Here is a 20,916-nt window from a genome sequence, read left to right on the forward strand (position 1 = left end):
GCATTTTAAAAAAAGTTTTATTTTCTGCAATTAGTGAAAAAAGTGATTGGGAAAGGGGCATGGATTCAAATTTTGATCATAAAGCAAAATTTTAAACAACTCCCTTTGGTAAAAAGAACAGCAGCGGATGATGGCCAGGGGCTGGTTTGTGTGCTCAGTCTGGGGGGTGTTTGGTGTTTGTCCTCTGGGGGCGCCCGGGGTGGACTTCCCCTCGGCCATCCACCTCACAGGTGGGCTCGGCCTCCGGCTGCTCACTGCTTTCCTGCCGTTCAGAAGCGGTACCAGCACAGTAGCAATCTCAGTTTGGTTGGCCACTGTTGAGGCGCCAAGAGCTTATCTTCACTCTCTTATCCAGAGTGGGGGTGGGTGCAGTGTGCTGTTTCTCCATTCAAGTCTCCTTCACAAAGACGTCCTCAGAGCTGGCCAGTGTCAAGGGGTCTGAAACAGTCCTGTCGATGCCTTCTTTAAATGTTTTGTTTCTTTAGAGATTGTAGTCAAATGAAAACTGGATGAATGAAGATGTATTGGAGTCTCCATTTTTGTTTTTTTTGTTTTTAAATGCCTTTCATTTCTCACAGTAGAGTCTCACTTTTTAATAAGGTCCTGGCCCCATAGTGTGGCTGCTTTTACTTTAAAAAAAAAAAAAAAAAGTTGTAAGAAATTGTTCTGCGTCATTTTGCAATTTCCTCTCTCGTCTCAGCTCTGAGGAGACCTGTGTGCCACTCTGTTTGGGGCTAGGTGGCCAAGGGCGGACAGGTCCCGGAGAACCTGCCCACGAATGCATCCCGCAGGCACAGGTGCGGTGCCTGGTGGCCTGGTGCCGTCACCATCTCCAATGCCAGCTTCTCACTGCTGAGGGTGAAGACTGGATTACTCGTTTGGTAAATCAGTCTCCTGCTGTTCTGGATAACAGCATGAAGAACAGGGCAACGAAAAGTCTCTTTGTCACCCTTCTGGGAGACAGGAGAAAATCGAAGGTAGGTGCCTGCAGCGCACCCCCTCCCCCCTGCTGTTTTTTTCCTTTTCATTCTTTTGCTTGTGGTCGCCTCCCCCTTCCTCCGTTATTTTGTTTGTTCAGCTTTCCTCCTCCTCCGTGGTTCACCTTCCTTCACACTCTAACTCTTGGCTGCCACCTGAGTTCTCCAGTGTCTGCAGAAAGCAGCGGTCGGAGGAGGAAGCGCTTAGATGTGCAATGGCTTGAAGCTGGGTCCCGACCTTCGTGCAGGCTGGGTGGGGGTGTCGTTGCTAATTGCTTAGAAACCACAAGTGTTGTACAACGTGAGGAGTCGCCTTCCTACCTCAAGCTGCTCTGAGCTGGCGTGTTGGAAATTCTCTAGAATCCGTTCCCTTCATTCAGTGACGAGATAAAGGGTGATCAGTGTGAGCAGACTGGCCTGGCCATGTCACCCCGGTGAATCCAGGAATCTGGAGGGCGCAGGCTGAGCCCTGCCCCCCTCTCTGTTGCCCAGTGAGGTCTTAACTACGATGGTTTTATAGATGAGTTTCCCAGATAGAAAAAGACTCATTCTCAAGCCGGTAATCTCAGCTGCGATTTTAAAAACAATTTTCTGTGGCTGATGCTTTAAAGAAAAGTTTTTAATGCATAGTCTGTCACGATCTCTGGCGCCCTTTGGTCTTGCTCGAGAGTCTGCTTGTCCGCGCCCCGCCCTGGGGAGTCCGCCGCTCTCACCTCCGGGAGACGGGGAGACATGGCTGCGGTTACTTCGTGCAGATTAATTTGTATCTTCTGGAAGTTTGATCAAAATTGCCAAACCACATGTTGAGAATGACCGTTCTCCTAGTTTAGATTTGAGTGCTTCATTTCTGTGACTTGGTGAGTGTTTGATTTTAGAGACGGGTTGCGGTGAAGCCTCAGATAACTGTGTGGGGCAGACAGTCTTCCAGACGAGGTGTTGATACGGAGGCCGTGTCAATAAGCAATAGAGGGGTGCTGTCACCGAGTTGGTGATCGCGTGGCCTAATCTAGCAAAGGAGTTAACCGCAAGGCAAGCAAGAGGCACGCCGGTTGTTTCGGTGTTCGCTCCTGGCAAACAGGGCTTGGCGGTCCCCGTGCCTAATTAGGGTTGTCAGGATATTAACAAATAATTTTATGTTTTACATTTGTGGGCTTTCTTTTCTTTCCCCAAAGCTATAATTTTTTGATACCATATTCCGAACATTATTTTCAGCTGAATATTAGCCCTGAAATCCAGTCCTTTCTAAGCATGGTGGGACGTGGTGGGTGTCAGACCAGTCGGAGCGCCTGGACCCCCGTCCTCACCCCCACGCCATTCTTAGTAAGTGACGGTGGGGCCTCCTTGGGCATGACGCCTAATGGGACAGCAGTCAGTAGAAGTCAGTGCCTCTGGTGAGCAGGCCGGGGCAGGACCCACCTCCAGGTCCCTCTTCCTGAAGCTGCAGTGGGGTCGGGGGGTCGCACTGGCCGGCCAGACCGCGTGGCCCCGTCGGCGTGCTGTGCGCCGTGATGGCCCTGCTTCCGAATGGCAGCAACAGGCTGTAGATGGCGAAGTTTAAACGCTCAGAAAAGTTCCTTAAGAGTTCATAACTTGTCTGCCTCAAATTCAGTCCGGGAGGCGGCTCCGACGGTCCCCGGGATCACAGTGCACATTCCGTCTGCTCTCCCAGGTAGGGGAGCCGTGGCTTTCTCCTGGAGAAGGTGACAGAGACAGGCAAGCGCGGTCCGCTCCGTGTCTCCTTCCTCCTGGCTCAGTGTCGTCGTCAACTCGGATGGACTCTGATGGTCCCCGTGGCCAGGGCTGCACCGAGTGGCACGTCCGCAGTTTACATTCCGACAGCGAGATGGAGAAGGGAGGGAAGAGGGTTCACTGGGACTCTGGTCGGCCAACCGCGGCTCGCGAGCCACAGGCGGCTCTCTGGCCCCTTGAGTGTGGCTCTTCCACAAAATACCACGTGCCAGCACCACCTCGGTAAGGAATGTACCTACCTGTATAGTTTAAGCCTAAAAAATTTGGCTCTCAAAAGAAATTTCAATCGTTGTACTGTTGATATTTGGCTCTGTTGACTAATGAGTTTGCCAACCACTGCGCTAGGAGGATTTCATCCCCTGCCCTGCAGAGTTGGAAAAGAAAGATGTTTGTCTCTTAATGCACTGTTGCTGGGACAGGTGGAACGCTGGAGCCTCTCACTCAGGGTCGGGTTAGGGGGCTCTAGAGAAATCACCTCACCCCCTGGGTCCTTAGATCCTTAAAGGGTTAAAAAAGAGTGGTATTATTGTATTTCCCCATGTATAAGATGTACATATTTTCAAAAAACTTGAGATCTAAAAACTGGGTGCGTCTTACACAGTGATTGTAGATTTTTTACTTGCGTTTCCTGCTTTTACGCGCTTGTTTTTATGCTCATTGTGGAAGACAGTGATTCGTCATCAGACACAGATGGGGACAAGCTTATGGATGGGAGTTTTGACAGGGATGAGGAGTTGTATGAATTTTATGATGAATAAAACTTGAGTTCAATAACTTGATGTAATATTAATTTTTTCAAAATTTGGGCTCCAAAATAAAATTAAGGTGTGTCATATACATGGGAGCGTCTTACACATGGGGAAATACGGCATATTTCCAGGGAGTTCCCAGGTGAAATTAGAGAGCCACGTCTGTGAAATGGCTTTGTAATTTGCAAGGGGCTCTAAGCAAGGACGCCAACTCAGCCTTTAGCATGCTCCGTGAATTTTATACCCATTATCTCTTTTAAACCCATTTCCCCACAACGACACCACTGAACAGGTATTACCAGCCGGGTAGCCGGGCTGGCGGCAGACCCAGCTGTCAGATTCTAAAGCCACTTCTTGCCACTATACGTGCCTGCCCAGTGAGGAGAACGTGGCACTGATCACAGAGGAAAGGGGGGGGTCGAACCCTGTGCTTCAGTCCCGGAGACGTGGAATGGGTGTGTGCTTCCTCTCTGAACCGACTTCAAGGCAGTGCAACCCTAATAGTTAGATCGCAGGTACGGTCTCAGACATCTGGGCACAACTCTTTGGTTAGCTTGATTTACAAGCTTGGTGAAGATACATAAGTGTTTTCTAATCTGTTTTGTGTTAGCCTTTAAAGAATCTATTTCATAGAGCTTTAATTACACTTCAGTAGTGGCTGTTGTCCAGTAACTAGAAGTCTCTGGAGGAAAAGTTCTCAAGTCAATACCGAGGATGAATACCTGGTACTTGCATTTGAGTAGTAGTGCTTTTGATAATGTGAAGTGTGGTTTATGGGGTCATACCCACACAGGTAAATGCTTTTACCTCCATATAGTTTTTAATAGATAAAATTTGTGTTTTAAATTCTTCCAATATTTAGTAACCTTACAATTAAAATAGGGCAGCACAAAAAGTACTATTTTAAAAAAATAACCATTTAAAACTATATTTTGGGGTGCATTTAAGAACAGCAGTATTGGGGAACACCCCTTCCATCTGAGTAGAAAGGCCCTCCCTGCCCAGGGCTGGCTGGTGGCTTCTTTCTGGACCATCTGTGCTGCAAGGCCCGAGCGGTCCCACCAGGGGCGCTTCCTGCACTGGGTGGCGGCTGGGCTCAGCCATACTGAATGTGTAACTTTTGCCAGATAATTTTTAGAGACTAGTTCTCCAGTAATTTTTAACCACTAACTTTTCTAATTTGGACGTACCTTTCTTTAATTATTATTTTTATTTTATTTTTTTACAGAGACAGAGAGAGAGTCAGAGAGAGGGATAGACAGGGACAGACAGACAGGAACAGAGAGATGAGAAGCATCAATCATTAGTTTTTTGTTGCAACACCTTAGTTGTTCATTGATTGCTTTCTCATATGTGCCTTGATCGCGGGCCTTCAGCAGACCGAGTAACCCCTTGCTCGAGCCAGCAACCCTGGGTCCAAGCTGGTGAGCTTTTGCTCAAACCAGATGAGCCCACGCTCAAGCTGGCGACCTTAGGGTCTGGAACCTGGGTCCTTCTGCATCCCAGTCCGACGCTCTATCCACTGTGTCACCACCTGTCAGGCCTGGACGTACCTTTTTTTAATGGAGGGTTTCCCACTGAGTTCTATCTATCCTTATTGAATTACACTTGTATGGACCCCAAATAATAAAATATATCCCATCCCCGAGTGGGTAAGACTGTCTTCGTGAGTGAACTTTTTATCCTCTTACTTGCTTTGTGTTATTTGCAGCTTTTCCTGCTTTTTCTCTCTTTGGTGGTGGGAGAAATATTGCGAGGAAAAAATAGTATCTTTCAACGTCAGTAGAAGTGCTGTTAAAAAATATCTCCAGCAGTAAGTGTCCTAACAGCAACTATCTTTCTGAATTCTATAGAAATACTTCCTAAAAGAAACATTATATGGCGCCAGTATGTGACGCCTACCTTGGACAATGGTAGGGACACATTAATTAGGAGCAATGAAGGGCAGCTCGCAAGCTGACCGCATTCGTCTGTGTCCCTGTGAAGTCCCTCACACCTCTACCAGTAAGAGAAATCCCGAGCCTTGGGTTCCAAAAGAAGGTAGACTAAGCCAACTGGATGGAGCCAGCAGGGTCCGTGTCGCTTTTGTCTTGGAATCTGAAAGCTGACCTAAGACGCCCAAGAAATGCCATCAAGGAACTGGAATAGTTTCCTGAGCATCTTAGGGCTGCTCTCAGAGCTGAGCCCTTGGTCTGCCCCTGGGACCAGCTGGGACCCTACTTTTTGTTTTTCTAAGTTAGGGAACCAGGAGCCCACTGGGCTACCACTGAGAAACATAAAAGACATGATTTTTAGAGAACCAGAGAAAAGGAAAGAGGGGTCAGCAGAGGGTCAGTCTGGGTATAGGCCGTTGGGCAGAGACGCCCTGATCGGAGTTGAACACAGCCCGAACTGTGGAACCCCAGTGAGCTGGATCGCCCACCTTCGGAACTCCTCTGCACCGTCCTCACTCTTCCATTCACTAGATATTTACCCGCCCGGAAAATCCGTGGCTGACAAAGACTCGTCAGAGCTGTGGTCTGTCAAGACGTTGATTAGAATTGGAGTTATTGACACGTTTTCTTTTCAAATAAAGTGACAAAGCTAGAAAAATGATCTCAGCTCAGTACATCCTACGATTATGTAACAAAGTTCTCTCCTGCGGAAACAGCTCATTGTGATGTTATCTATTGCCGAGAAGAAAGTTGAAGACAACACTCTTGAATAGAAATGTTGTTTCAAGAAAATCGGCAGTCAACATGGAACCCAACCGGAATGGTGCTGTTAAATGTGAAGATGTGAACTGCTAGTGGGGGTGTCATCACTGTGAATACACAGTTGAGACAAATGTATGTGACTATCAGGACAAAAGGCGGCTAGAGAACAATGGAAGAGTGTAAAAACGTGGCTGAGGCCTGAGATCAACACCTGTGGATAGAAAGTGGATGGGCGGCAGTGTTGATAGATGAGAAAAGTCACAGTTAAGGATGCTTTTCAAAAAAGTGAATTGAGCCCTGGCCGGTTGGCTCAGTGGTAGAGCGTCAGCCTGGCGTGCAGGAGTCCCAGGTTCGATTCCCGGCCAGGGCACACAGGAGAAGCGCCCATCTGCTTCTCTACCCCTCTCCCTCTCCTTCCTCTCTGTCTCTCTCTTCCCCTCCCACAGCCAAGGCTCCATTGGAGCAAAGTTGGCCCAGGCACTAAGGATGGCTCCATGGCCTCTGCCTCAGGCGCTAGAATGGCCCTGGTTGCAACAGAGCGACGCCCCAGATGGGCAGAGCATCGCCCCCTGGTGGGCATGCCAGGTGGATCCTGGTCGGGAGCATGCAGGAGTCTGTCTGACTGCCTCCCTGTTTCCAATTTCAGAAAAATATCTACAAAAAAAAAAGTGAATTGAGAGATATTGGCTTAGGGGGACTTGTTTAACATATTTAGAATGAATGTTAGATGACATAAGGAAATCACGGAAAGAATTTCAATATAGGTCATGCTACGTCACAGGAAAAGCAGACTGAATCATCCCATCTACCCCAAAGTGACACAAAGTAAAAACTGCTAAAAGAAGTTAAGAGTCGTTTTCCTGAGCCCTGGACCTGAGCCAGGTGGGCACAGGTGGATTTTTGTTTTGGGCAGAGCTGAAAGCATGCTGCATCAGAAGGTTTATGCCTTAAAGAAATTAGGGTATCATTTGTAGTCTCTAGAAAAAGACAGAAGTCATTTTTAAATTCACACTTATTTACTCACTGGAAAATTTCAGCATAAGGTTGTATGGATGATTTTGAGTTTTATTTCAGACTTAGTTTCATAAGAAGAATCCTCTCTGTTCTGGGCTCACCTCTATATCACAGGTTAGAAAACCTCTCCTGTAAAGGGCCAGGCAGTGGCTACTTTAGGCTCTGGCGACCACTGAGCTCTGTGAGTCGGTGTGGAGGAGCCGTGGGCAGTAGGCAGATGAGTGAACATGGCCGAGTGCTAATAAAACTTTATTTGCAACAGAAGGTGGCAGCCTGGCTTTGGCTGAGCCCTGCTCTCTTGAGCCACCTTTACCTCACCTGTTTGTTTTAGGCGGGGTCATTGGAGTCTCCTTTATTCCAGGGGTGGCATGTGTTTGCATGCTGAAGTTAAGAGTGGCCCACACCTGTCTTCTTCAATGAGCAGGTGTAACTATACCTTAGAAGTAAGCCGTATCTTCTTTTTTTCTGGATGAAAAATTGGAAAGAGAAAACACCGTACCTGGCACAAGATGGGCTGTTTTGTGTCGGTTACCTGAGAATGAGATCAGAACGCCCAGTGTTGTATGTGAGATCGAGGCCTGGTTACCTAGAGCACCGTCCTAGCCTTGGAAACATCCTTGGCAGGGCGAGCCTGTCTAATTCATTGCTGAATTCTGACCAAACTGCGTTAAATAAAGAAACCGAGCAGAAGGCAGGCAGCCGGCCTGCTTCACGCTGGCTCTGGCTCAGCCGCTTCCTCCCCGGAGAGGGGACTGTGGTCTGGCAGCCACAGTCACATGTCCCTCCCTCCAGACACACAGCTCCGGCCTGCCCTCCCGGGCTGTGTCACCCGGGCACCAAGGGCTGGCTAGTCCTGCACGCAGGCCACACCAGTGCCCTCTGCCCTCCCGGAGGCCGGCCTCCCTCTGGCCGGTCCTGCGGCGGCTCCCTCCCTCCCTCGGGCCTTTGCGCAGCCTTCCCCTCCTCCTCCGCCGCCCCCAACCCACTACAGCCTGTCCTGCTGGCCCCCGCCACCCACCCCCCAGCTCTGTGTGTCCCTGGAGCCTCTCACGTTTTTCTGAGATACTGCACCTTCCATTCTCTGTCCTCTGTCCTTGTCACCTCTGCCCTTCCTCCCGCTCCTCCTTGCATCCTCGGGTGGGGTCAGGGTCTTCTTGTGCGTCACCCTCAGACCTAGAGCAGCGCCTGGCTGGCGTAGAGAAGGTGCTGAACTAAAAAACTGCTGGATCCATGAAATTGGATTTTTCTGGCCTTTCCTTCAGGGGCCCTGGGGGAAATTTATTCTTCTCTACGTCTATAACGACTTGGGAAACGAGATGCCCCGTGCGTGCTGTGACTTCTCCTGAGCCCTGGCCTCTATGGAGCCCGGCGCTGGGCTGAGTCTGTGTACGTGCTTTGCCCCGTGGACTTTCCTCCAGGCCCTGAGACAGGATGATCCCTGCTTTACAGGCGACTCAGTCAAGGCCGCAGCCAGGGGGCGCCATAGCTAGGGTTGCGACTCCAGGGCTTGTGTGCATAACTCTCCTGTCATGGGAAAAAGTGACCGTTTAGTGCAAGCCACGCGCTGTGGCCCTTGGTGGGAGCGTCACGCTTCCATGGGGGTAATGGGAAGGGGTGGAGCTCCGGTGACGGGCAGGAGTCATGTCCCCACACTTACTCTGCCATCACCTGTAAGGTGCATATCCCACAGGTGGCAGGGGTCACCAAGGTGCCGTGTCAGGAGGCTGTACTCAGGTCCACGTGGGTCCCCTCTCCCCGTCCCCCGGGGCAAGGCCCCTGCTCCTCCCCTGCCCCATCTGCCTGTACAACCTGACTCTCTGGTTGAGGCTCAATGACCTTCAGTTCCTGACACACTCAGTGCTTCCCCAGCCCCGAACATTGCTTAGTTTAGTTGACTTCATTTACCCTTGCGCTCGTGGCTTCCACGTTCGCTGTCCTTACCTTGCTTAGACCAGAGTAGATCTCTGTTCTGTTCCATGGGACCCCGCACTGCTTTGGACGCCAGTCATACTCGAATTACCTGCTCAAAGCTGGTTTCCGAGCCAGACCCTGGAACTGTGAGCAGAGGGATGGACCCTCATACATGCCGAGTGATGGGAAGAGACTCCATTAAAATTAAAAAAAAAATTAAACTACTCTATAAAAGGAAATTTAGATAGGCTCAAATTTTTAAATGAAATAATTTGAAATGCATTTCTACTTGTGGAAGTCCCAGGTTCAATTTCCAGTCAGGGCACACAGGAGAAGCACCCATCTGTTTCTCCATCCCTCCCTCTCCATCCATCCCTTTCCCTCTTCTTTCTCCTGCCCCCATTTTTATCTCTCTCTCCCCCCTCCTGCAGCTGTGGCTTCAATGGTTCGAGCAAGTTGGCCCCAGGCACTGAGGATGGCTCCATGGTCTTACCTCAGGAGCTAAAATAGCTTGGTTGCTGAGCAAGGGAGCAACGCCTCAGATGGGCAGAGCATCACCCCATAGAGGGTTTTCTGGTCAAGGCACGTGCGGGAGTTTGTCTCTCTGCCTCCCCCACTCCCACTCAATAAATAAAAAAAGTGCAGACCTACTTTCTCTCTTTCCCAATAAATCATGCCATTTTTGGGTCAGCAGACACCGATCTCTCCCATCACTGGTGACTGTCGCATATGTCATTGCATTTTTGTACCATAATTTATTGAGTTAATCTTTACAGGTCAGTGCAAAAGGACTCTCATCTCACATTTAATTTTACGGTTTACATGAGAGTGTCTTTGGAAATAGAACTGTCTGGTCCAGAAAATAACGAGTATGAATGTTTCCTCATTCTTTTTTCTTTTGCACCATTTTGATAAAATAAAAATTGCATGCCAATCCAGGGACTGTATCAGTATAAAATGAATCATCTTCCCCCAAATATAAAAATAATCATCTTGAATCTCTTTTTAACCCCCTTCCAACCCTGCACCCCGTGCAGGTGCTGAACACTCCCCCCTCTTCCTGCCCCGCCTCCCCCCCCTGCCCCCAGCCTGTGGCGCGTGTGGCATTTAACCCTCTGTGCTCCTTTTGGATGGCAATATCTGGGGTCATAGTAGCTTTTTCTCTGAGTGAGAGCGCGCGTGCAAGGGGGGGAGGGGCTTTAATGAAGTGCAGAGTAAATTGAGGAAAAGTCATTTGTACAGTTTTAGATACTTTTTTTGTTCATTTTACTGAGGGGACTCTTCTGTCGTCACTCATTTGCCCGGCGCTGACAGCTGACAGACTGTTCAGTAGTGCAGACGCCTCGTGGCTTCCAGACAACGGACTGGTCAGTTCGTGTGCCCCATATGCGTGCACGCCGCCCGGACCACACCTTCCAGGCCCGGACGGTCCTTGCAGACAAGCGGCCCTTTGCTCAGAGCCTACGGCTTGCTTTTTATTTTTCCCACCATTCTCTTTAGGAACAGTAGTAGTAATCACGGGAATCTTGTTCTTCCGTGTGTCCTGGCATGATGGGACTCTGTGGCCACTGTCGCAGCTTGGATTTGGTCCAGGTCGAGGGTCCAGTGGAGGGCGGAGAGGCCGTGGTGGCAGCGTGGGGTCTGCCAGGTTCGTCACGTGTTGTGATGGGACCGGCTGCCAAATGGTGCGAGGCCTGTGAGCTGGCGACGTCCCTCACGGAGCTCCTCCCTGAGGTTAGCATCCTGTCCCCTGGACCAGGGATGCAGAAGTAGCCCACACCGCGAGCGCTGTCATTTCCTGGTCAGCATCTCTCCGTGAAAGAGGACCCCAGATCATGCAGCACTTTTAATCCTTTTTGCATAGACGGGAAGTGTTTTTGGAGCCCAAGTAGTACAAAGTGACAGATGCGTTTGACAGAGAGTTTGCAGCCCCTGTGGTCCCTGAGGACCCCGTCACAATCTGAGCAGGAAAGCCCGTCGGAGCTCAGCTGCTGGAAAGGAGCAGACAGACTCTTGATGGGCAGGGATGCTGCATGGAGTGGCTGCGAAATCTCAGCCATCGTCCTGAAATGGATGATGAGAGGTACTGATCTTAAGTGAGGTTTTTTTTTTTTTTTTTAAGGTTAATGGGGAAATTGAGCAACATCACAGTTGTTATGTATGCTTAGGGGATGGCTTTCACTAATGCGGCTGGGAGGAGGCTGGCCTGGTGCTGTTCTGATGAGACTCGTGCTGAGTGGAGGTGAGGAGGCTCACCTGTGCGACTCAGAGCCGGTCTGAGGAGGCTCCACCCCACGTCCCGCCCTGCCCAGGAGAATCTGGGTGGGCGCTGATCATCCTGAGAGGTGTGCTCTGAGCCAGGAAACAGACACAGTTCAGTCCCAGTAAGCAGGTGACCTATCCCTACATTTGAAAAAACAGAACCAAAAAAGAACTGTTTAGCTGTCTCTCTTTATCCCCCATTTTACTGAGGTTTTGTTGACAATTAAAAATTGTACCCATGTTTAAGGCATACAACTTGATGATGTGATATATGTGCACTTTGTGAAACATTGACCACAGTTAAGCTGATCAGCCCAAGCACGCCAGCACGTCCCACAATTGCCTGTTTTTGGTGTTGTAAGCACACTCAAGACCTCAATCTCCTTGTCTATAAATGAGATCAGATCATTTTCAAGTAGGGATCCGCTTTGGTGTAAGCTTAGAAACACAGAAAAAGATTTTTTTCCCCCTTTTGGTCAATATCACTATACGGCATAGTTGTAGAGAAAACTGTTTCTATTTAACTTTTTGAATTCTTTGTTTTGTGCTCCCTTATAAAAGGTGGGGCCCACCATGAACCCAAGGCTGTCAGCGTCGGTCACTACAAACCGGACAGTATCAATCGGAGGCGCACAGCCCGAGATCTGGGTTGTCACTGGGCGCAAGCCCACGCCACGAGGCTGCTGAGCCCTCACACGCACCTGGCCCTGTGAACACCTGTCTGTGGCCTTAAAGCACCTTTAAAGCTGCACTTCTGGGGTGGAGGGTGGGGGTCAGCCCAGTGGAGGGCAGTGTTCTCTGAGGAAGTGTGGCAGCCGTGTTCACTCTCGAAGCAGAGACGTCTCCGGAGGCGAGTGGCCATGTCCCTAGCCACCTGGAGGAGTGTTTGGATTCTCCTGGGCCCAGGAGAGCCCTGACCATGTGGTGGGCAGATACAGCTGGGCAGGGGAGGGGAGAGACACGCCGGCTTTGCCCCATGCTCTGCCAGGTACCCGGCAGTGGTTGGCCCTGTGGAGGGCTAGAGAGAAGAAGGTTCCCGGGCCACCAAGTCTGGCCGTGCCCCCTTGCCCCTCTTCTGCAAAGTCGGGGCGAGGGTTAAATGCCGGCACGTTCCACGAGACCACCTCCCACCCGAGTCTGTCTGGCCTAGAGTGTATGCTCTCTTTCCTCCTTGACCCAGGTGACCACTGAAGGGGCAACTCGATGGGGTAGGGTGTACGGCTTCTCTTCCATCAACAAGGAAATTGAGGGCTCAGTAATGAGTCCGCCTAGGAGTCCATGGAGGACTGGGGGCAAAGCCAGGACTAGGACGCGGAGCTTCTGAATCTTGTCTGTGCTTTTCACCCCCATCAGCACACGCATGTGTGAAAATCTCCCCACCCAAAGAGTCACTGCTCCTAGAAATTGCGTATCAGATGCACCCAGAATTCTACCTTCAGCATTATCACTAAGAACGGAGGAAATGACACATGGCCATCTGACTCAGATGTCATCTGAAACCACACTTACAATCAATCGCTCCTTTTGGGGGCCCTGCACCCTTTGATCCCAGGTGGTCCTCACCGTCGTCCCTAGACAACAGCTGACCTGTTCATGGTGAGGACAGAGGCTGTGTCTCACCTAAGCACCTCATTGTGGTACCTTAAAAAGTACATTTGCTCTGAAAATCTCACCTAACAGTCTTTCTTCCAAGTTCATCTTAGCAGAAGTATTCATCAAATGAATTCTGATTTTCTAACATGGCAAGATACTTTATTTTTAAAATCTCGTTACTTTAACACTGCATTGTTAGGTGTGATTTTTGACATCCAGCCAGGCAAAGCTGTCTTCTCACCAGCTGCCATTTAACTTACGGTGCAATAGTCAGCTCTCATTTTATACAATATATATGAGTTTAATATAGAATCTATAGCTCTGGAGACTATTTTTCAGGGTGGCAAAATTACGTTGTCTGAGATTGTGTTGCAAAAAAAAAAAATACCAGTATGTATATAGATTTCAAATATAAGGGCGTTTTGGAGTCTGAGTATTATTATCTTGGACTGTTTAGCTTATAGTAGAGGGCCAGACCCGAATACCAGGGTCACAGGTATGGTTCTGTCTGCTTCCGCCTGTGTCACGAGCTCAGTCCACACACCTGCCTGGCCGGCCATCCCGCAGTGCAGACCCTGGGGACAGGGTGAGCTGGCTGGAGACAGCGCCACTCCTGGGAAACCCAAGTGGAACGTTCGCTATGCTGGTGGGTAGACCAGTTGCTCTCCCTTGGACCACACCTGAGCATCACTTGGGAAAGTTATAAAAACGCCTCTACCCGAGACCCCCGAGACTCTGACTCAGTCGGCGCAGGCATGTGATGTGCACGGTCTGTTACATTCCCTAGTGCTCCTTTGTGACGTCACCTCCTGGAAGAGGGGGGCCTCTTTGGCTCTTGCTCTGTCATTAGGGGCTCGGGGCATGACTGAGCAGTGTGGCAGTTTCTTCAGTAGCGATTCATAACCTTCGGTTGTTTTAAACACGATGAGACATTTTAATAGCTCAAGTTGCATTCTGCTTGGTGCCTAACGATGCGCATCTGTTTCTTAAGCCTTGAAAGTGTACCCAGGATGAACGCCTGACAGGCACTCCCAGAAACAGGCTTGTGCTTCCAGGTAAGGCCAAAACCTAGCGGGTAGTGTGCAGATCCAAGGACAGTCCTCAGTAGTTCCACGTGGTTTGAACTTTTGGAGAAGGAAATCCTACTGTATGTGTTTTTATGGCCACTTGGAGGCTATGCACCTGTTTTATGGTTAGTCTTAACTTTTGTGCCAAGATTAGTGTGAAAATAAAAGAGAAGCGATTAGATTTAAAGGGCCCCACGGCCTGGGAGTGCTGGCTGCCGCCAGTGGGGGCCTCACTCTCACCCCGAGGTGGGCTCTTTAACTGGACTCATTTTTCCACTTCACCTTTGGCTTTTCCCGTGGTTCTCCCTTGGAACACGCTCCATCCAGGACTGCGCTACAGCCCACTTCTCGGCCGGGGCGCTCCCAGGCAGCCCGTTCCGAAGTGATGCTTCCACCCGTTAATGAGTGTCCCCTTTCTCCTGAGTCCCACACAAGCCTGTGTCGGCTTCCGGGCTGCCTGGCAGGTCTTCTCTCCTCGTGCAGAATCTGGCTTCCGGTCCGTCTGGAGGCGGAGCAGGCCCTCTGCCGGTACCTGCTGGATTGAATTGAAAGACCAGCCCAGAAGATCAATGTTGAGTTTTGTTGTGGATGTGTATTTCCATCAGTTGAAATCCCTGTGTTGGGGGGAAGGGGAGAGCGGAGAGGAAGAGAAGGGGGGGGCAGAGTACCTTGCTTTTTCTCTGAGGCACTTCAGTTTTTCAGGTGACAGCTTCTACAACAAACACACAGCAGGCCACAGAGGGCCACCAACAGGCTTGTGGAAGTTGTTAATATTCAAACATCCAAGCAAAGAAAATGGGGTAAAAATGGAGACGCTCTGATGTGTTCAGCTTCTTCCCTGGACAGAGTGATTGGAGGTCAGGCCGAAGGCATTTAAACCAAAGAGAGTTTTAGTTGAGAGACAGAAAGCTGCCCAAATATTAGCCATTTGCGTTGGGACTGAGCCGCTTCGTTAGTCACTTTTCTCAGTGCAACAGAGGTGCACCGAACACTTACTGTGTGTGAGCCAGCCACGGAGCTGGGGCCTGGAGGCAGTGAGTGACAAAGAAAGGCGTGACTCTGCCCTCGACAGGGCACAGACTGACAGGTGCTAAGACGGGCTGGAGAGGTAGAAAGACATTTGAATTGTAATCTGATGGTGCCCCAGGCACTGTGCAAGCAGACAGGAGGCCGCTGGAGATGTTATTCCAGCAGCTAAGGCAGGAGGACGCAGACGGGCTCTCTGGGAGGCCCATCAGACTGTGCATGTCTCACCAGAACTTGCATGGGAGGTTATTAGTCTCCCCGACATTCCTGCCCCTTCTTGCCTCTTCATCGATGACTCTGTTCCCACTACTTGGAACGAGACCCTGCACTTCCCCCGTCGCTGGGTCGGGCACGTGGCTGCCTGCTGCTAAGGACCAGCTGGGAGGTTTCCCACAGAGCCATTCACCCCTCTCTGCAGAGCTCACCAGCTCGGCTGTGTCACCTGCTCGCTGACTGTGCCCCAGCGGGCTCTGACCCCTTCGGAGGAGGGACCTTATCTTCCCTCTCCTTCTCTATCTCTACTGTTTCCAGTATCTACAGCAGCTCAACTTCTGCACTCATAACTTTGCCCCTTGGCCCAGGATTGCAGAGCTAAATGGTTAGACTGGAGGGCAGAAGTCCAAGCCCACAGGGGCCGAACCATCCTCAAACTATTGGGGTGCCACAGCATTCCTGGGTCTCCTGGGGTGTCTCGTATGGGAGACTGAGCTGTGTCTGGCCAGCTGTTGAGGGCACAGAGTGGCCTAACCGGGCTGTCTCTTACTGCTCGCTAGCTGGCCCTTCGAGAGCCAGAGGCATGATGTCAGAGCAGCCCCAACACAGCGCGGAGGGTGAGCCGTGCGCCCTCTGTGGTTTCCGCACTGAAGCCGCGTCTGCCCAGCAGCCCTCATGACCATGAAAAAGCACCGGTGTAGATGCTGATCGAGTGTGAGCTCAGACCTGCACTGCCGGCATCGCAGATGACAGAGTGGTTCGTGGTGGGTGTAACCTCTGGGCCTGGCTGTATTCCCCTGAGGTTCCTGAAAGAGTGCCAGGCAGTGGTAGAGACCCCGTGTCCGTGGTGGGCAGCGGACAATCATGGAGTGTCCTGACCATTGCTCCCCCCTCGTGTCGTCTCTCAGAGTGCCGAGCAGATCGCTACGCTGTGCAGGAGTTTTAACGACGCCCCGACCAGCAGCATGGACGGGCCGAGGGAGAGCCAGGACCCGCCCCCGAGACCGCTGGCCCGCCACCTGTCGGATGCGGATCGCCTCCGGAAAGTCATCCAGGAGCTGCTGGACACCGAGAAGTCCTATGTGAAGGTAACACAGGTGCATGCAGCCTTTCCTGCTCTCTCTTCCTGTCTGCCATGGCCGGTGGCACCTGCCCGGGACCCCGCCGGGCACAGCAGATGCCCGCTCCTCAGAGAAGTGGATTGCTACAGAGGAGGAGGGAAGGAGGGAAGGAGGGAAGGGTGAGAGTGTGGAAATGCTTAGAAGACTTGGGAAGAAATTAGATTCTTGGCTCATTTTGTTCCCAAGGTAGCTTTCACTATGGAAACATGTTCTACTTTGTCGTTTGTAGCCTGTGAGAAGGGGCCCGGTGCTGGTGTAGTCAAGGGGGCGGGGATCCCTTTAGGTGATGAGGGCCGAGGTACAACTTGCTGGAGGCTAAGTTCCTGTTTTATGGTGGGTCCAACTTTTGTACCAGGATGACTGTGACAGTGAAAAGGAGGCAGTGATATTTAAAGGGCCCCAGAGCCCGGGAGTTCTCATCGCCACCAGTGGGAGCCTCACTTTCACCCCGAGTTGGGCTCTGTACCGGGCTCGTTTATCCACTCCACCTTCAGAACACACTTCTTCCAAGAACACGCTACAACCCACTTCTTCCTGGGGCGTCCCCAGGCAGGGCCGGCTTTCTGAGACGGTTCTCTGACCCGGCCTGGTGGCAGTCATGCCGGGACAGGGACCAACCGCCGATGGGCTGACATCACCCGGTGTTCCCACACAAGTGCAGGGGTGGTTGCCAGGCATCTTTAGAGCCCAGAGAATTCACTTATTTGCCTGGAAAGCCCCCAGTCAGTGTTTGAGAAACATTCTGTGAAGAACAGAGGAGGCTGGGAACACAGTTCTTTTGCTAGAAGCAGTTGCATTAAGCAGACATTGGAGCTATATTAAGCTCCCCTGGGTGGCCAACCACTGAGGTAGCTCGGCCCAGGGCGGCGGGCTGAGCAGCCAGGCCTGGTGGGGCCTCGGTCTCCCTTGTGGCTGGATGGGCCACCACCTCCGTCCCCTGGGCTCCGGGACAGGGCGCCCTGCAGCAGCTCTGAGGCCTGGCGGGTCTCGGTCTCCCCTGTGGCTGGACGGGCCCCCACCTCCGTCCCCTGGGCTCCGGGACAGGGCGCCCTGCAGCAGCTCTGAGGCCTGGCGGGGCCTTGGTTTCCCCTGTGGCTGGACGGTCTCCCACCTCCGTCCCCTGGGCTCCAGGACAGGGCGCCCTGTAGCAGCTCTGAGGCCTGGCGGGGCCTCGGTCTCCCTTGTGGCTGGACGGGCCCCCACCTCCGTCCCCTGCGCTCCGGGACAGGGCGTCCTGTAGCAGCTCTGAGACCTGGTGGGGCCTCGGTCTCCCTGTGGCTGGACGGGCCCCCACCTCCGTCCCCTGCGCTCCGGGACAGGGCACCCTGGAGCAGCTCTGAGGCCTGGCGGGGCCTCGGTCTCCCTTGTGGCTGGACGGGCCTCCACCTCCACCCCCTGCGCTCCGGGACAGGGCGCCCTGGAGCAGCTCTGAGGCCTGGCGGGGCCTCGGTCTCCCTTGTGGCTGGATGGGCCCCCACCTCCACCCCCTGGGCTCCGGGACAGGGCGCCCTGTAGCGACTCTGACATGCTGAGCCTGGAATGAAACCTGGCATGCCACACATGTGGCTTTCACCTCCTTTCTCCACAACACAAATCTGAGCTTTGCTTTATCATTAACGTCACTGTCACCTGATCTGGACTTTAGCAAAGGCCTAATTCACAGATAGCTCAGGAGAACTACCCAAAGCCCTGCCGTTTGCTCCCATAGGGGGAAAGGAAAGCCACAGAGATGACATTTTAATTTCATCTCCCATTACGTCTTGTCCTGCATCTAATGTGGGGAAGGGAGGGGAAAACTCAGGAACTTCAGACCAGATTTCCGAGCCCTCCTGTGAGCCACAGGACCCTTCCCAGGCAGCTCTGTGCCCTGGGGGCGTTCAAGGTTTCTGAGCCCTCGTGACACCCTGAGGATGGCCGTGGAGCAGTCGCCACAGAGTCCAGGTCCCTCCGTGTTACTGTTGCTGTCGTATTCTACAGTTAGGCCACACGGCACGGGGACGGCCATTCCTCGTGATGCTGGGACAGCAGATGGACGTGATGGTGACGTGGACAGAGAGGACCCTTCTCTCTGCAAGAAACCTGCACTTGGTTTTCTCAGGGCCCCGAGTGTCACAGCTCTGTGGCCCCCACGGGTCAGCGCACGCCCGCTCTCCGTGTGTAAGTCCCCCGTGCGCCTCCGCTGGCACGAGGCACAACTGCAGCCCGTCACTGTCTCTGACGAAGTCACCAGCACCTGGTGTCCCCTGTGACTCACGCCCACATCATTTCCATGGTTTAATTCCTTTTTGTTGCTGACATTTAACACAGGGTTTTTACTTGTTCCTTCCTCTAACCTGGATCTCTCTGCATGCGACTTGGAACTGTCAGCCTCTGTGTGTCCCCGAGCCGTGACTCAGTAACTTCTCACACCCCCTTGCCCTGCCCGGAAGCTGCTGCCAAGGGCTCTGAGCGAGGGCGGGCCAGGGGCTGTCACTGTGACCCGGGAGAGGCGTCCTGGCCGGTCCGCTGGCTCCCAGGACTGAGGCGCTGGGCGGGCCGGGGGCTGTCACTGTGACCCGGGAGAGGCTTCCTGGCCAGTCTGCCAGCTCCCAGGACTGAGGCGCTGGGCGGGCCGGGGGCTGTCACTGTTACCCGGGAGAGGCGTCCTGGCCGGCCCGCCGGCTCCGGGGACCGAGGCGCTGGGCGGGCTGGGGGCTGTCACTGTGACCCGGGAGAGGCGTCCCGCCGGATCCCGGGACTGAGGCGCTGGGCGGGCCGGGGGCTGTCACTGTGACCCGGGAGAGGCGTCCTGGCCAGTTTGCCAGCTCCCAGGACTGAGGCGCTGGGCGGGCCGGGGGCTGTCACTGTGACCCGGGAGAGGCGTCCTGGCCGGTCCGCCGGCTCTCAGGACCGAGGCGCTGGGCGGGCCGGGGGCTGTCACTGTGACCCGGGAGAGGCGTCCTGGCCGGCCCGCCGGCTCCCGGGACCGAGGCGCTGGGCGGGCCGGGGGCTGTCACTGTGACCCGGGAGAGGCTTCCTGGCCGGCCCGCCGGCTCCCGGGACCGAGGCGCTGGGCGGGCCGGGGGCTGTCACTGTGACCCGGGAGAGGCGTCCTGGCCGGCCCGCCGGCTCCCGGGACCGAGGCGCTGGGCGGGCCGGGGGCTGTCACTGTGACCCGGGAGAGGCGTCCTGGCCGGCCCGCCGGCTCCCGGGACCGAGGCTCTGGGGGCGGCAGGCTTCAGAGCTCTGCGTTTCTGCACGGTCACACGGGGGTGGCGGAGAAGCTGGCTCTGTAGTCAGCTACTCCCAATGTTTTAGGATTCAAAATTCTTCTGAAAAAATGGGAAAAGTAAATCTTTTTCTATTACTAAATTATATCCAGCTCTTGGCTGAAAGTTATTAAATAAAAACACCCTTTATTTAAAGGGTTTTGTAAATACAGTCGACCCCCACTCCTCCCTAACTGCCGGGGCCCTGTTTACCGGACGCTGAACTACCGCCCAGGCTGTCAACTGTGACTGCGAATTGGTGGAGTTTTTCCCTTGCACTGGAATACGGGAGTGTGAAATTCTGCAGTGCTTTCGCCCCAAAGTGGAAGAGCTTCCCCCTGATCTTGTCCTGACCCTCTTAGCTCAGTGTCACTTTGCTCCCTGGGGCAGAGGAGGAAGCTGGGTCAGCCAGCAGGTGAGGTCACAGCTGACAGAAGCCACCTTCTCCGCAAGCGGACGCATGCTCTTGCTGTAGTCCTCGAAACCGAGGCCCTGGTTCTGCCAGCAGGGTGCTTGCTTCCTACGCAGAGTAGGGGCCCGAGCTCCTGAGGACACTGGAACCCAGCTGCGGATGGACGGTGCTTTCTGCCCCTTTGAATTAGGAGAGCAGGAAGGGACCACTTGTAGGGTCAAGAATTTCAACGAGACATGAACCTCATCCCTAACGCGGGTCTGCAGCTGCGGCCGGCGTTGCTGGAAACGCTTGGGTGTTTTCGCAACACGTGTTACAGACTCTTCTCTTGTCTTTTAGGATCTGAGCTGCCTCTTTGAATTATACTTGGAGCCGCTTCAGAATGAGACCTTTCTTACCCAAGACGAGGTAAATAATCACCTTCCCTCTGCCCTTGAACCCGCAGCTTAGTCTCTTAGCCCTTTGGCGCCCCTCCTGGGAGGCTTCCCCTGCTGACCCCCAAAGAACGCCCAAGACTGACGGGTCTTCAGAGAGACCCCCGGGTGGCCTCCTCCAGAGCCATGGACGTGGCCCTGCGGCACCACGCGGAGGGCTTGGGACGGGCTCACCAGTGCAGGACGGCCCTGCCCTCTGTGTAGTGGATGGTGCGACCCAAGTTTATTTACTTGTGAACGCATGGCATTTTAAGGTTAAATCCCAGGAGTTAGCTCCTTTCTGCTGACTTTCATTTCCCCCTGATTTGAACTCTGAAGATTTAGCATTCACTTAAAAAGTTATTTCAGAATTCTAGGGACCAGAGCTGTAAGCGCTCTACATATGAATCACACCCTGTCACGAACGGGCTGTCCTCTTCAAAGGGTGTCCTTCTGTCTGCTCCT

General features: G+C 52.9%; 1 protein-coding gene across 4 annotated transcripts in view; it reads left to right on the top strand.

Moving 5' to 3' along the window:
- Positions 1 to 20,916, top strand: part of TIAM2 (TIAM Rac1 associated GEF 2) — a 106,442-nt gene that overhangs the window by 71,031 nt on the left and 14,495 nt on the right. For 3 of the 4 annotated variants that reach the window (XM_066247828.1, XM_066247830.1, XM_066247831.1), the window contains 2 exons: positions 16,166 to 16,345; positions 20,378 to 20,446. In XM_066247828.1, coding sequence (XP_066103925.1) covers positions 16,166 to 16,345; positions 20,378 to 20,446 — 249 coding nt within the window. Of the gene's footprint in view, positions 1 to 801; positions 978 to 16,165; positions 16,346 to 20,377; positions 20,447 to 20,916 lie in introns of those variants that run through there. The other variant, XM_066247829.1, reaches the window with a different exon arrangement.

Source organism: Saccopteryx bilineata, chromosome 12, assembly GCF_036850765.1.
Source record: "Saccopteryx bilineata isolate mSacBil1 chromosome 12, mSacBil1_pri_phased_curated, whole genome shotgun sequence".
Classification (NCBI taxonomy): Eukaryota; Metazoa; Chordata; class Mammalia; order Chiroptera; family Emballonuridae; genus Saccopteryx; species Saccopteryx bilineata.